This window comes from Crinia signifera, chromosome 4 (genome assembly GCF_055691185.1).
Source record: "Crinia signifera chromosome 4, ASM5569118v1, whole genome shotgun sequence".
Taxonomy (NCBI): Eukaryota; Metazoa; Chordata; class Amphibia; order Anura; family Myobatrachidae; genus Crinia; species Crinia signifera.
In genome coordinates, this window is record NC_139220.1 from 185,926,496 (window position 1) to 185,938,756 (window position 12,261).

Here is a 12,261-nt window from a genome sequence, read left to right on the forward strand (position 1 = left end):
TGGGAGGCACATATAGAAACCATTGTAAGTCATACACTGTTTACCTGATTTGGATGTAAATACCCTCAAATTAAAGCTGAAAGTCTACAGTTACAGCACATAGTGTTTGGTTCATTTCAAATCCATTGTGGTGGTGTATAGAGCCCAAAATCTGATAATTGTGTCAATGTCACAATATTTATGGACCTGACTGTAGTCTAAATATTAATATCACCATGTGAATGACAGCTCATGCTAAGTACTGTATTTACCCCTCAGCTGTCTACATCATTAATCCCCTGTATCCTCTACTCTGCTCCCTCAAAATATGGACCCCAACCCCTTTACAATTTTAGCCCATTCACCTGCAGGCAACACTCCGTGACTATGGGATATGGGCAGCTAAGTATCACTTGTAGCTTTACATGTTGGAGGGCCCCATGTCTGTAGCACATACCTGTATAACTACAGTACTTTCCCCCAAAGTGCAGTTTTTAACACCTGTAACTATAAAGTAACTCTTACCTTTCAGGATGGTCTCGGATTTGGAAGATGTGATCCTTCCCGAGCTCTATGCACTTTCCAGGAGGATTTTCAAGAGTTTGAAATGATTGATGAAGAGGACGATGAGGACGAAGAAGATGAAGAGGATGAACTCCCACCTCAAGTGAACATGAAACAGCTGGAGGCTCCTCCTTCACCAAGTCCTTCCCCCCTCCCACCTGAAGATACCATGAAAAATAGGCCATGCACCCTGAAATTGAGCGCCCCCCGGACACAAGTAAGGCTGACAAGATTAGATCAGAGAAACTGAAGAGTGTAATAATAGGCTATAATAGTTATAATAGTAATGAACAATTATACAGATGATATGTTGTTTTGTGATAATGTACTTGTGCACAGAGATTTTATAAGGTTTTGGTTTGATTTGAACCTTAAGTTTAATACATGTATTTATATAAAAATAGAAAATAAGCCAGACATAAAAGTGATTGAACAATAAGCTGAATCCTTTGGAAGAGTTTTTCCAACTTGCAGTATGTTAGCTGAATAATGATGAGTTCTTCACCAAACCCAGTTATGTACAGTGATTCTAACATTCTGTGCTTATACTGGGTTTCTATAGGAATCCTGTTATTGCCACTGGGTCATGTCATGTCAGGAGAATCGGTTTGGGTATACTAACCACCCCTGCAACCGAACTCTAGTCTTGAATGCCATATACATCAATAACACAATATAAATTGCATTATTTTTACATTTGTGATGGTTTAGACGGATTGTTGAATCAATGATTAATGTAAGTCCGTTCATGTTCCTCAGTGGGCACCACAAAGTGCCATGTTGCCTCCTGCTGGATTGGCAGACTTGTTTCTTGTCTCAAAATCCTCAAACTATTAATTGATCATTGCAGCTTTCATTTTGCCCTTTAGTGGTTCTCAGATTGCCCCCACTGTTATATTACAGCAATCACAATAATAATAAACACTAAAATAGCAATATACAGATTGTTGCTGCAGTCTTGCTAATTAGCCCCTCTCGGCATGCCAGGTCCCGTGACGCTCTGCAAGCTTTTGGGGTCTTTTTTCGCTGATAATGCTTCTTAGATGCAATGAGATGTGATGCTGTGCTGGTTATGTGACACATATATCTGTGTGTGACTGAGTCTCTATCAGTATACAAAGTGCTAGAATGTAGCGGCTGTGTCTTTTTTCCATTTCATGCCATTTCCATTGTGCTTCATGGACAGACTCTGCAGCACACAGATATACAAGTGTTGCATACTGTACATAATGCTTCAGCACAGTCTCCACTTGCGCCCTAGTAGCATTTTGTTGTGACTAAGATGCATTTTTTGGCAGAAAAAGACACCCAATGTTAGCAGAGCTGCATGTGACCTCGTGGCGAACTCACTCAGGTCATCTCACACTGAATGGTGTATAAAGACACATTTAACATTGAAAAATGTAAAGTAATTCATTATGAGAACAAAAATGACCAAGCTACTTATAGGCTAAATGAAGTTATTATAGGGAATTCTGCTGTAGAGAAGGACTTGGGGGTCATCATAGATGAAATATTGGGTAATAGCACACACTGCTCAAGTGCAGCAGCAAAAGGGGTATATTCAAGGGATGCCAATGTGATTGCGCCTCTTTACAAGGCATTGGTGAGACCACACTTGGAATATTGTGTTCAGTTCTGGGCACCGCACCTTAAAAAGGACATAAATTAATTGGAACAGGTACAGAGAAGGGCGACTAAGCTAGTAAAAGGTCTCAACTCAGTAGAATACAAATATAGGTTAACCAGGCTGAATATGTTTTTACTGGAGAAATGGAGGGTGAGAGGTGATATGATTAGTATTTTCAAATACAGGATTGGGAATCATATGGAACTGGGAGATGATTTGTTCACTAACAGGCCTATACTTAGGACACGCGGGCATGTACTGAGGCTCCAGGAAAAGAAATTCCATACTGAGTTAAGAAGAGGATTCGTCACCATTAGATCAGTAAAATTCTGGAACTCTTTGCCGGTGGGGGTGGTTACAGCAACTACTGTTAATGAATTTAAATCAAAACTGGATACATTTTTGGCCACTAAGAGAATCCTATAGATATGACTTACTCAAGTCAGTAGTTACAAGTTAGATAGGTTGAACTCGATGGACTAACGTCTTTTTTCAGCCTTTATTACTATGTTACTATGTTACATTTGTAGGATATTATGTACTTCTTCTGGGTATATCATATGGTTACCACATAGATTAGTCCACTGCTGAGGCCAGGCATCAATGCCCTACTCGGTCCAGAGGTTGCTGCCTTGACACCTTAGTGCATGACTAGGTCATTATTATTACCTATTTTGATTGGTCCACCCTGGCAATAGTCCTGATAAAATATAGCTATAATACCATTTGTAAGTAATCCAAGTAACTTACTAATATTCTTATATATGACTAGACATCCATGGTCATTAAATGCTAACCAGTATAACCAGTGTACTGACCTGAAAAGAAAGTAGTTCTCATTTACAGGAAGATACATGTTCAAATTTAGAACACAAAATCCTATTTTAGGACATCATGTGTTCATTTGTGCTGGGGCTCCTAGATTTCCACCAAAATGCATTGCTCTATAAAGCTAGATAGTGGTGTTTGTGGAGGAGGAGAATCTTTACATACTTGGGCCATCCATATGAACCAATCAAAATCAAAGTGGTGTGCAGTGTGCTTCCTGTGAGATATACTCCTTTAGAAACACATCCAACTCTAGGGGGAGACATTTACTAAGATAGGAGTTCTATTGAAGGAGGGGGGGGGGGGGGTTGCTATGGGAAACCAATCAGAATCTTTCTTATTTATTCAGCACCTTCTAGAAGATAAAAAAATACAATTTGATTGGTTGCAACATCCCCTGTGAAATAGAACACCCAACTTAGTTAATTTCCTTGGGATGTAGCAGCCAGTCAGATTGTACTACTTAACTATTTAGCACCTTCTAGAAGGTAATATATATAATTTAATTGGTTGCTATGTGCAACATCCAATCTTCAATAGAAATCTTATCTTAGTAAATTTACCCCTAGAACTCAGTCAACATGTAATGTTCTAGTCTTGAACATGGTCTTGCTCTGTAGATGAGCACAATCTATTATGTTTTGTTATCATTCAGGTACTGAGTAGTTTCATCCAATCTATTTCTATCTAATTCAAAGGCCTTGCAGCTGGGGAGCTTAGTGTGCACTAAGTAACATTCACTAATAGCTTTTGTACATGAAACCACTTCCGTATTAGGTTTAGTATCATTAGACATAAGATGCAGTGTTATAGGCTATGTGGATGGGGGGTTATTCATTTTATATGTGTATATAAAAGGATATATAATAATATTCGGTTTCCAGGACTTCATAAAAGACATACTTCAAATAACATATCAGATGACACTGTTTATTTAGTTAAATTATAAAAAATATTTTTTTGTATGTAATCATTTCCACAGTTTAATTATTTGAAATATATTTTGAGTTATATTTGGGGGAAAGATTAAAGGCAGCATGAGAATGTCTGGTTTGTAATGGGGCCTACACACAAAGCGAGTGTGCAGAGTGATCGCACAGCACACAGTGCTGCTCAGTATGGCGATGCTCAGCTTACACTCACACACACAGCCATGTGTAGCACTTTGTGCTGAGCGAGCTGTCATTGCCGGTGTTCTCCTGTCAGATAACACTGACGATGATGAGATTTATGGGCCCTGCTCACTTTAATTCTACCAGCGATAGCGATGTGTGGGGCCGTGCATCGCTATTGCTATGACTTCTACATACACAGCGATGTAGGGTCATTTTTTAAGCGTTCTAGTCAGATCACTTAGAAAATGGCTAAAAATCGCTATGTGTGTAGGCCCCATAAGAGTAATGTGCCATGTCTTGGGGCAAGCAATTACATTGGATTATTTTGAGATCTTCTATTCTCTGAATCTCAGGACACACTTAACAACAACGGTGGATTCATTTCTCAGAGTGACAGCTGGGCAGATCCAGAGAGAAATGAGACCGGTGAGAGAGTTAGACTGAATCTTTGCATGGGTATCTATTACTATTTACATAGAATTCCATATAATTATTACATTTATATCTCTCTCCTTTCATTGTGACCTCATTTGACTTAGAATAAATGTATTCATTTCTCATTTTCCTTCGCGCTGGTTATCGTTCCAGTTCTGTGATTATCTCCATCTTGGTGTGCATGCATTCGTATGCATGTCGCTTTTCAAGGCATGAAATCCTTTTTGCTTTTTCATTGTAAATTATATTTTTTCCTCATGGATTAAAAATGCACTAAAATGTTTTCTTAAATCGACAGAGATGGTGTCCCATACCCACGTTACTCAATATGACGTGGAGACTCACAAAGAAACTCACAGTGATAATACAGGAACAGAGCTAGAGAGTGCAGAAGTCAATGATGTGTCTAACATTGTTTCTGACTGCAACCAGCACTCTAGCCGTGGGGGGCCCTGGCCATCAGATACAGAGCTTAGGGTATCTACACCACCTCAACAGAACCTGGAGTATTTGAGCCCAGAACAAAGAGAAAGCACAAGGGGACACCTGTCCAATTCTTCAAATGAAACAACATCTCCATCTTCAGATCCTGGTATTGAGGCTGATCTGACCAGTAGAAGCCGTTTCCTGCCAACTGGACACTGCAGCCAGGATCTAAGTTCTCCTGGCTCTGATTCAGACATAGAAGGTGAAATAGAAGCAGCCTTTGCTTGTGATGGTGGAAGGCTTGTCGGTAACATGATATCATCAATATCAGAGACAGAGCTCGACTTAACCAGTGAGTCAAGCAGTGGCAGGTCCTCTCATCTCACCAACTCTATTGAAGAGGCTAGCTCTCCAACTTCTGATCAAGAACCAGATCACATGGGTGAAGAAGGTCGACAAGGTATCAAAGATTCCATCTTACTTGATAAGGAGGAACAAAGTGGTCCCTTAATGATAGAGCCAGAGGAGAAATATAGTACATGGAATGTTGATGAAGTAGGCATGTACCAAGAGGAAGCAGACCAGAATAAAGGTCGCAGTCTGGAAAGTATCCGACGTTCCTTCTACTTACCTGTTGGGCCTAAGCTGTTGCCAGAGACAGAGGCAAACAGTGAATATGACTCAGATTCAGAATCAGAAGCTGATTTAAGTGAGGACTCGGACTCCCCTTGGCTGCTTAGCAACCTGGTAAATAAGATGATTTCTGAAGGCTCATATCCCATTACATGCCCGGATGACTGCTTTCAAAGGCAAACAAGTCCATCCTGTGATACCCTCTCTCCTGCCTCTGAGTTGGATCCTGAGACAATTGATCAAGAGATAGAGGCTGAACTTTCCAGTCCCAAGGATCCAAATGATGAGTTGGATGCACCACAGCAGAGTATAGAGCTGGTAGATATGGAGACACTACAACACTCTCTCAATCATCATGCTAGAGAGGATACTGGTCCTTGTTTATATCTTCTACATGACTCCTGTGACACTGTAACTCCAATCTTTGAAGGACTTCCCCTTCACCTGGAGGGATTATCTCATATGAAAGGTCGTCCCCAATCTCCAGGGCATAAAATTGAACAGAAACCATGGCCTGGAACAGAGGAAATTCTTCAGGAACCAAGAGATGGCTGGGATATTGACCGTGACCTAGACTCTGGCATCCTGGAGGATAATGACCTTTGTGATGAACTTTGTCAGGAGTTAGATCAAAATCAACCGTCAATTGACATTTCAACAGCCAAAACTAATCATGGATTTAACTTAGAATATACTGGTGAGGAGGACGAAGATATTTCTTATTACAGAAGCTTAAAGAACTCTCCATACCAGAATTGTGTTGGGGAAGAGGATTTTATGGAGCGCCATGCAGCCGAACCACGCCTTTTGGATGATTCATTGGCTTATGACTCAATTAAATACACTCTTGTGGTAGATGAACACACTCAGCTGGAGCTGGTTAGTCTTCAGAGGTGTACATCAATAATGAGTGATGGCAGTGATCTTTTGAGGGCTTGTGATCCTTGTGACTTAGAAGATGATTTTGGAGATGACATTGAAGTCCATGAGCATGAATCTTCCCCAGATGACTCATCAGCAGAGCCCAACATGCCTTTCTCCAAGAAGTTCCTCAATGTTTTTGTAAACAGCACTTCACGGTCATCAAGTGAGTACGATCTTGTTATCAGTATTATATGCTAGTCTACCTTATGTATGTCAAAGCTGTAATTTTGAATAATTCTAATGTAGAAAAGCAAAGTATTGTGCTTATATGCTTATTGTGTTAGGCAATAATTTTGCCATTGTGTATTTTTTCAGGCACGGAGTCATTTGGGCTGTTTTCTTGTGTACTCAATGGGGAAGAACGAGAGCAAACACACAGAGCTGTTTTCAGGTAAGAGAAGTTACCATGATAAATAGCCTTAATTCATCATGAATCATAAAACCAATTCTGCTTTATTAGTTCAGTTAAGCTTTTCCCAATATAACAGCTATATGCTGCCCCCTACCTTGAACAGTGGCCCACCTTTATTTTTTCATACACCTATGGTAATTGAAATTTGAGGCCTGATTAAAAAATGGAAGCAGAAGCATTGTGTCTTCGTATTTATTGGTTGTGCTAAAATATGCAAATGTCATAGGACTCAGCACTAGATCACTCTGTGTGAACATTTGTCATCTGAAACATCTTGGGATCTGGCCCTTAGCCAGTATGACAATAAATATTGACAATCACAGCATTCAGAAGGTTTGACTTGTAATTAGGTCTCTATAGATCATGTTATTCTTGTGCAGGGATTCTCAACCAAGAAATTTCTAAAGTGTAATTATATACAGGTTATGTCTGCATGAAAGGCATTGTGTCATCACAAGGATGAAAACAACTGATACTGACAGAACAGATGTTCTCTATAGTAATGAAAAACTGTACATTTTTCTTTTTATGTTGATACTTTTTCTGTCTTTATTCAGGTTTATTCCTCGTCATGAAGATGAGCTTGAACTGGATGTTGATGACCCGTTATTGGTAGAATGTGAGGATGGTTCATGGTGTCGTGGTTATAATATGAGAACAGGAGAGCGGGGGATCTTTCCTTCATTTTATGCACATGAGGTTGTGTGTCCAGTCAAGGAAAATGCTGGTAAGCTGCTACAGCGGCCATATTTTTGTGCTTCTGTTTGTTCCTTATTCCTCTGCTTGGCGTATGGGAAGGCAGACACAAATGTTATGATGATGTTAGTTTAGTAGATGTCATTCTTTGGGTCTATCGGAGGGGTAAGTATAATATGTGTGCGGTGTGGGCGCCCTGGACTTAGGGTACCGGGTACACTGCACCCATTATAGAAATGCCTATGAGTGGTTTCTTATCAAAAAATAATAAACTGGCTAGTAACTGATATAAAGGAAAACTGTGTAGAGTTTATTTTCACATTGGTCTTCATAGATGTCTGCTAAATGCATAAAGGTAAGGCTCACATAAAGTTAAGGCTTACTAAGGCACTTAGCAAAGAGAAATTGTGGCTTATTCTTCTTGCTCAAGCACGCTGCTCCTGGTAAGAGATTTCTTTACCTGGGGCAATCCAAAGGGCTGCAGTTAGGGGTAGGAGCACATAAGAAAATATCAGAGTAAGTGGAACTGCAGCTTATTTTTGTTTTGTTGTTTGTGTACCATCTGTTGCCATGGTGTGTTCTCAGCTGTAATACTCAAGAAAAATGTTCACATTTAGGGCTAAGTATTATTGCCCCTAAATTGCCTGAGGTCCAGGATTTTGTAGGGCAACGGGGACATTTTTTCAGTTTGCTCGTTTGTTCCTATTTCTGAATCAGGCACTGAATAATGGTTTGAACAGACATAAGAACCGATATGGCTTTATTGGCTTGGCAGAAATATTTTCACATTACAGTAGGTGTATCTTAATGCAGTTTTGGGAGCACTTTTGTACCGCCGTAGCATTTACAGATATGTCCTCTCCTCATACAGCATTGCTCCAGTCCCACCAAACAGCCTCTCTCAGCTATTAAGGTACTGTGAGACTCCGCTAGCCTTGGGCATCTTTTTTGGCTAGTACACACAAGGAAACTGTGCTGACTAATTTTATATGTGTCACTTGTATATCTGTATGTGACTCTGAATGGACTGAGTCTCTGAATCTGTACACAAAATACTACAATTTAGCAGCTGCTGCTTTTTTCCACTACAATGTCCAATATGCTTTGTACACAGACTCAGTCACACACAGATATACAAGTGTTTAATATTAAATGAATCAGCACATTGTCCCAATGCGACATAGTCTCTTAAGTCGTAATTTCAGTAAAAAAAGATGCCTGACGAGAACAGAATTGCACATGACCTGGCTGTTCACTGGCGCGGGCATCTCATGCTGCATGGGACATGAAGGCTACATGTATGAAGACACATCTGTAGTAACTGGTCCTTACATTGTGTTTTTTATTAATAATAATAATGGTTTCAGCATAATGCTGGTGAATGATGTGTCTATTTATGTTTGGCTATGTGTAACAGCGTAAATGATGACTGAATGCTTCCTTGCTAATGTACTGTAGTGCGACTGTTCACCATTAATGTTCTTCCTTTTCTGTGCAGTCCTCAAGGGAAACAATCCTTGGGTCCAGATGTTTGATGTGCAGTTTCTTGGTTCAGTGGAAGTTCCACATCACCAGGGTAATGGTATCCTGTGTGCAGCCATGCAGAAGGTAAAACAGATATATGGTGTAGTTCCATTGTAGCACTATTATTAATGGACCTCGTGTTTTAAAGATAGGGTTTTTGTGGACCCAGATATCCTTGGTCCAATATAAGGAAAATGCCCAGTTTTGCTTTAAGCCAGTGATATTCAACATGTGACTCCAGCAGCTGTGGAACTACAAATCCCAGCATGTGCTAACTCAGTTTTGCTCTTAGGGCATGGTAAAACAATGCGGGGGGCGGGGGGGGGGGGGGAGCGGCTGCAAGCAGTGCCAGTAGCTCACTGTCAGTATTCAATGGCCTCCCTCACCGTTTCCACCTCTCCTCCTCCTTAAGGCGAGGTGGAAACAGCGAGTGCGGCCGTCAAAACGGTGAGGTTTGCCGCTATATGCAGCACACTCCCTGCATTTGCGGCAAACCTCACCGTTCTGTGAATCGCAGTGAGTATTTCCCCTGACCATAGAATACGGTGAGCGCCCGCTAGATGGCGAGGATGGCTTTTCCCTGGTAAAAAAAGCCATCCTCATCATACAAACCCAACTCGCTACTGCTCACCCCCCCGCATTGAATACCGCCCAAAGGCTACAAATGATCAAGCTAGAATTGGCACTAAAATATTTAATTTGTAAATGACCTTTGGAAGAAACGGTAATTGGGCATAATGTGTTCCATTGGAAATATAACAGTGTTATTTTTTTGTCTTGATATGGTCTTCTTTAAGAATAAGGTTGTATTTTACAAAGGATATTGGTGCTTGCCCTGGAACTGCTGATGCATTGAAGTAGTTCAGCACTCATTCAGTTTTATATGTGCTGTATTGTCATGCATAACTCATCGGACATGTTGACAACAATAAGGTCCTTATATAGGACTCCATCGCCAAACTTTCTGATATAATGATAAGATGTAGAGAGTGGTACTTTGTGCATGGCTCATTTATGACAGAGCACCATATTACTGTTGTATCTATATCACAACCAGATTGCAACTGCGCGGAAGCTGACTGTGCACCTGCGGCCACCTGCTAGCTGCGAACTGGAGATTTCTTTGCGTGGTGTCAAACTCATTCTAAGAGGAAATGACCGTCCAGAGGTAAATCAGTGTGTGAATTATTGTATAATAAAAGCTCATTTGTCTTTTTTGTAATATAAAAACTAAACTGATTTTGAATTACCTTTAAAAAGTCAGCCCTTTAATATATGCTATGTTAAGTCAAAGACTTTTTTAAAGAACATTTTATAGCTTGTAGAAGACCATTTATTTGAATAATTTGCTTTGTAGTACTAACCGACAGTGATGTCTGCTGTTACTCACAGAGATAGATGCCAGTCCCCTATTCTCTTTGTATTTTGTAACCCACAAAGCAGTAATCTGTTTCTCTAGTTCCGTATCCACTAAATTGTCGCTCCGTGTTTACACTTTATTCCCTGGTATTTAACCATATAGACTCATAATGAAGGACTGTGGAAAATGTGGCGGCTATGGATTCATAGGATCAGCTTTCTTCCACGCACACTTACAGGGACTAATTCAGCAGTGATCAATGAAGTGCAAAAATCACTAGTAGGTTATGTTTGCACATCTGCACCCATAGCAGCGCACATGTGCAAATTCTCAAACCGTAATCACACCAAAGAAAGATGCCATGGAATTTTGAATGATAGCGGAGGGGGATGCAGCATTAGTAGGGCGCAGTCCGGGCAACATTGATGCGTTCGGACTAGAGATGTGCAGGCTCTGATTTACTCTAATTTACTCTGATTTCAAAGCAGGATCTTATTCGCTATCCCAAATCACATGACAGTTGTTGACAGTTGATAGCCAATAAGATCCTGCTTTGAAATCAGAGTAAATCAGAGCTTGCACATCTCTAGTTCGGACTGTTTTCCACTGCGAGATAAAACATGTGGGCCGTGCGCGTACTTTTGTAGCCAGGCTGCGCAGGTAGGGGGTACCTAAAAAAAGGATCACATTGCATTTCTGGTAAACATTGCAGGGAGGGACTTCACATGCTGGGTGGTCTTGGCCTGTCCTGAGTGGCCTTGCTTGCAGGGGCCGCCAAGGAGATTTAATAAGCAAAACTGCGATCGTTGCTGAATCCGGCCAATAGGCTGCAGCGAGGAGACCTGGTTGCTTGTCCTGTGAGCTGAGTGGCCGGATCTCATTCATTTTGGCTATGCTTATGTGTATACAGATTAAAGAACAGTACCTGGGGTTGAAGCTGCATAAGTAAAGAATGTGTAGTCTGTAAGGCCAGCTGTTACTTTATCTTCCTGAAGATGCTGCTGCTCAGCCAAGCTTTTATTGGGTGCATAACATTTGTCACAGTAGTTGTCCTCTTAAGTATTTTTTATGTACACCTTCATTTGTACACATTCCCATATTATTTTAAAAACACATCTACTGCAACAATGCAGTGTAATAGAAATTGGTGGGGTTTGAACTCACCATCATCATAAAAGCAAAATGTCAGCACTGGCCATTCTGGATTGCATACATAGGGCCTGATTTTAAGTCCAACGCAGCTGTAGCCACGGCTGCATATTTTGATGGACGCGCGCCTGTGACAATGCAAATTATGTTACAAAAGCTCTTCCTGTCTATCGATGCTGTAATACTATCGGAGGCATAGCTAGATGGGTGCAGGATGACGCTCCAACAGTCAGTATCCCGATGTTGGGATCCCGACTGCCCTTGCTCCGACAGGGGGGATCCCGACTCACAGGGGCTATTCTCCCTTGAGGGGGTCCATGACCCCCAAAGAGGGAGAATAGAGCCTGTGGCGAACGCAGCGAGCCACCAGGCCTTCAGCGTGGCAAGCACAGCGAGCCCGCAAGGGGCTTCATTGCGCTCGCCTCCCTGGCGGAGCACCGACATTCGGGATCCTGATGTCGGCATACTGACTGTAGGGATCCCCACTGTCGGAGTCCCATACTACACCCTATCTAGATATGTGTGGATCTCTTAGCAAACTAATTCCCCCTCCTCTTTCCAGCCAAACAAAACTCCCAGGCCAACT

At 41.2% G+C, this 12,261-nt stretch overlaps 1 protein-coding gene across 1 annotated transcript in view; it reads left to right on the forward strand.

Moving 5' to 3' along the window:
- The window catches only part of MAPK8IP2 (mitogen-activated protein kinase 8 interacting protein 2), a 69,126-nt gene that overhangs the window by 50,543 nt on the left and 6,322 nt on the right, over window positions 1-12,261 (forward strand). Inside the window, exons 3-9 of the mRNA XM_083183194.1 lie at window positions 512-760; window positions 4,470-4,542; window positions 4,850-6,697; window positions 6,850-6,925; window positions 7,504-7,673; window positions 9,141-9,250; window positions 10,224-10,334. Coding sequence (XP_083039320.1) covers window positions 512-760; window positions 4,470-4,542; window positions 4,850-6,697; window positions 6,850-6,925; window positions 7,504-7,673; window positions 9,141-9,250; window positions 10,224-10,334 — 2,637 coding nt within the window. The remainder of the gene's footprint in view (window positions 1-511; window positions 761-4,469; window positions 4,543-4,849; window positions 6,698-6,849; window positions 6,926-7,503; window positions 7,674-9,140; window positions 9,251-10,223; window positions 10,335-12,261) is intronic.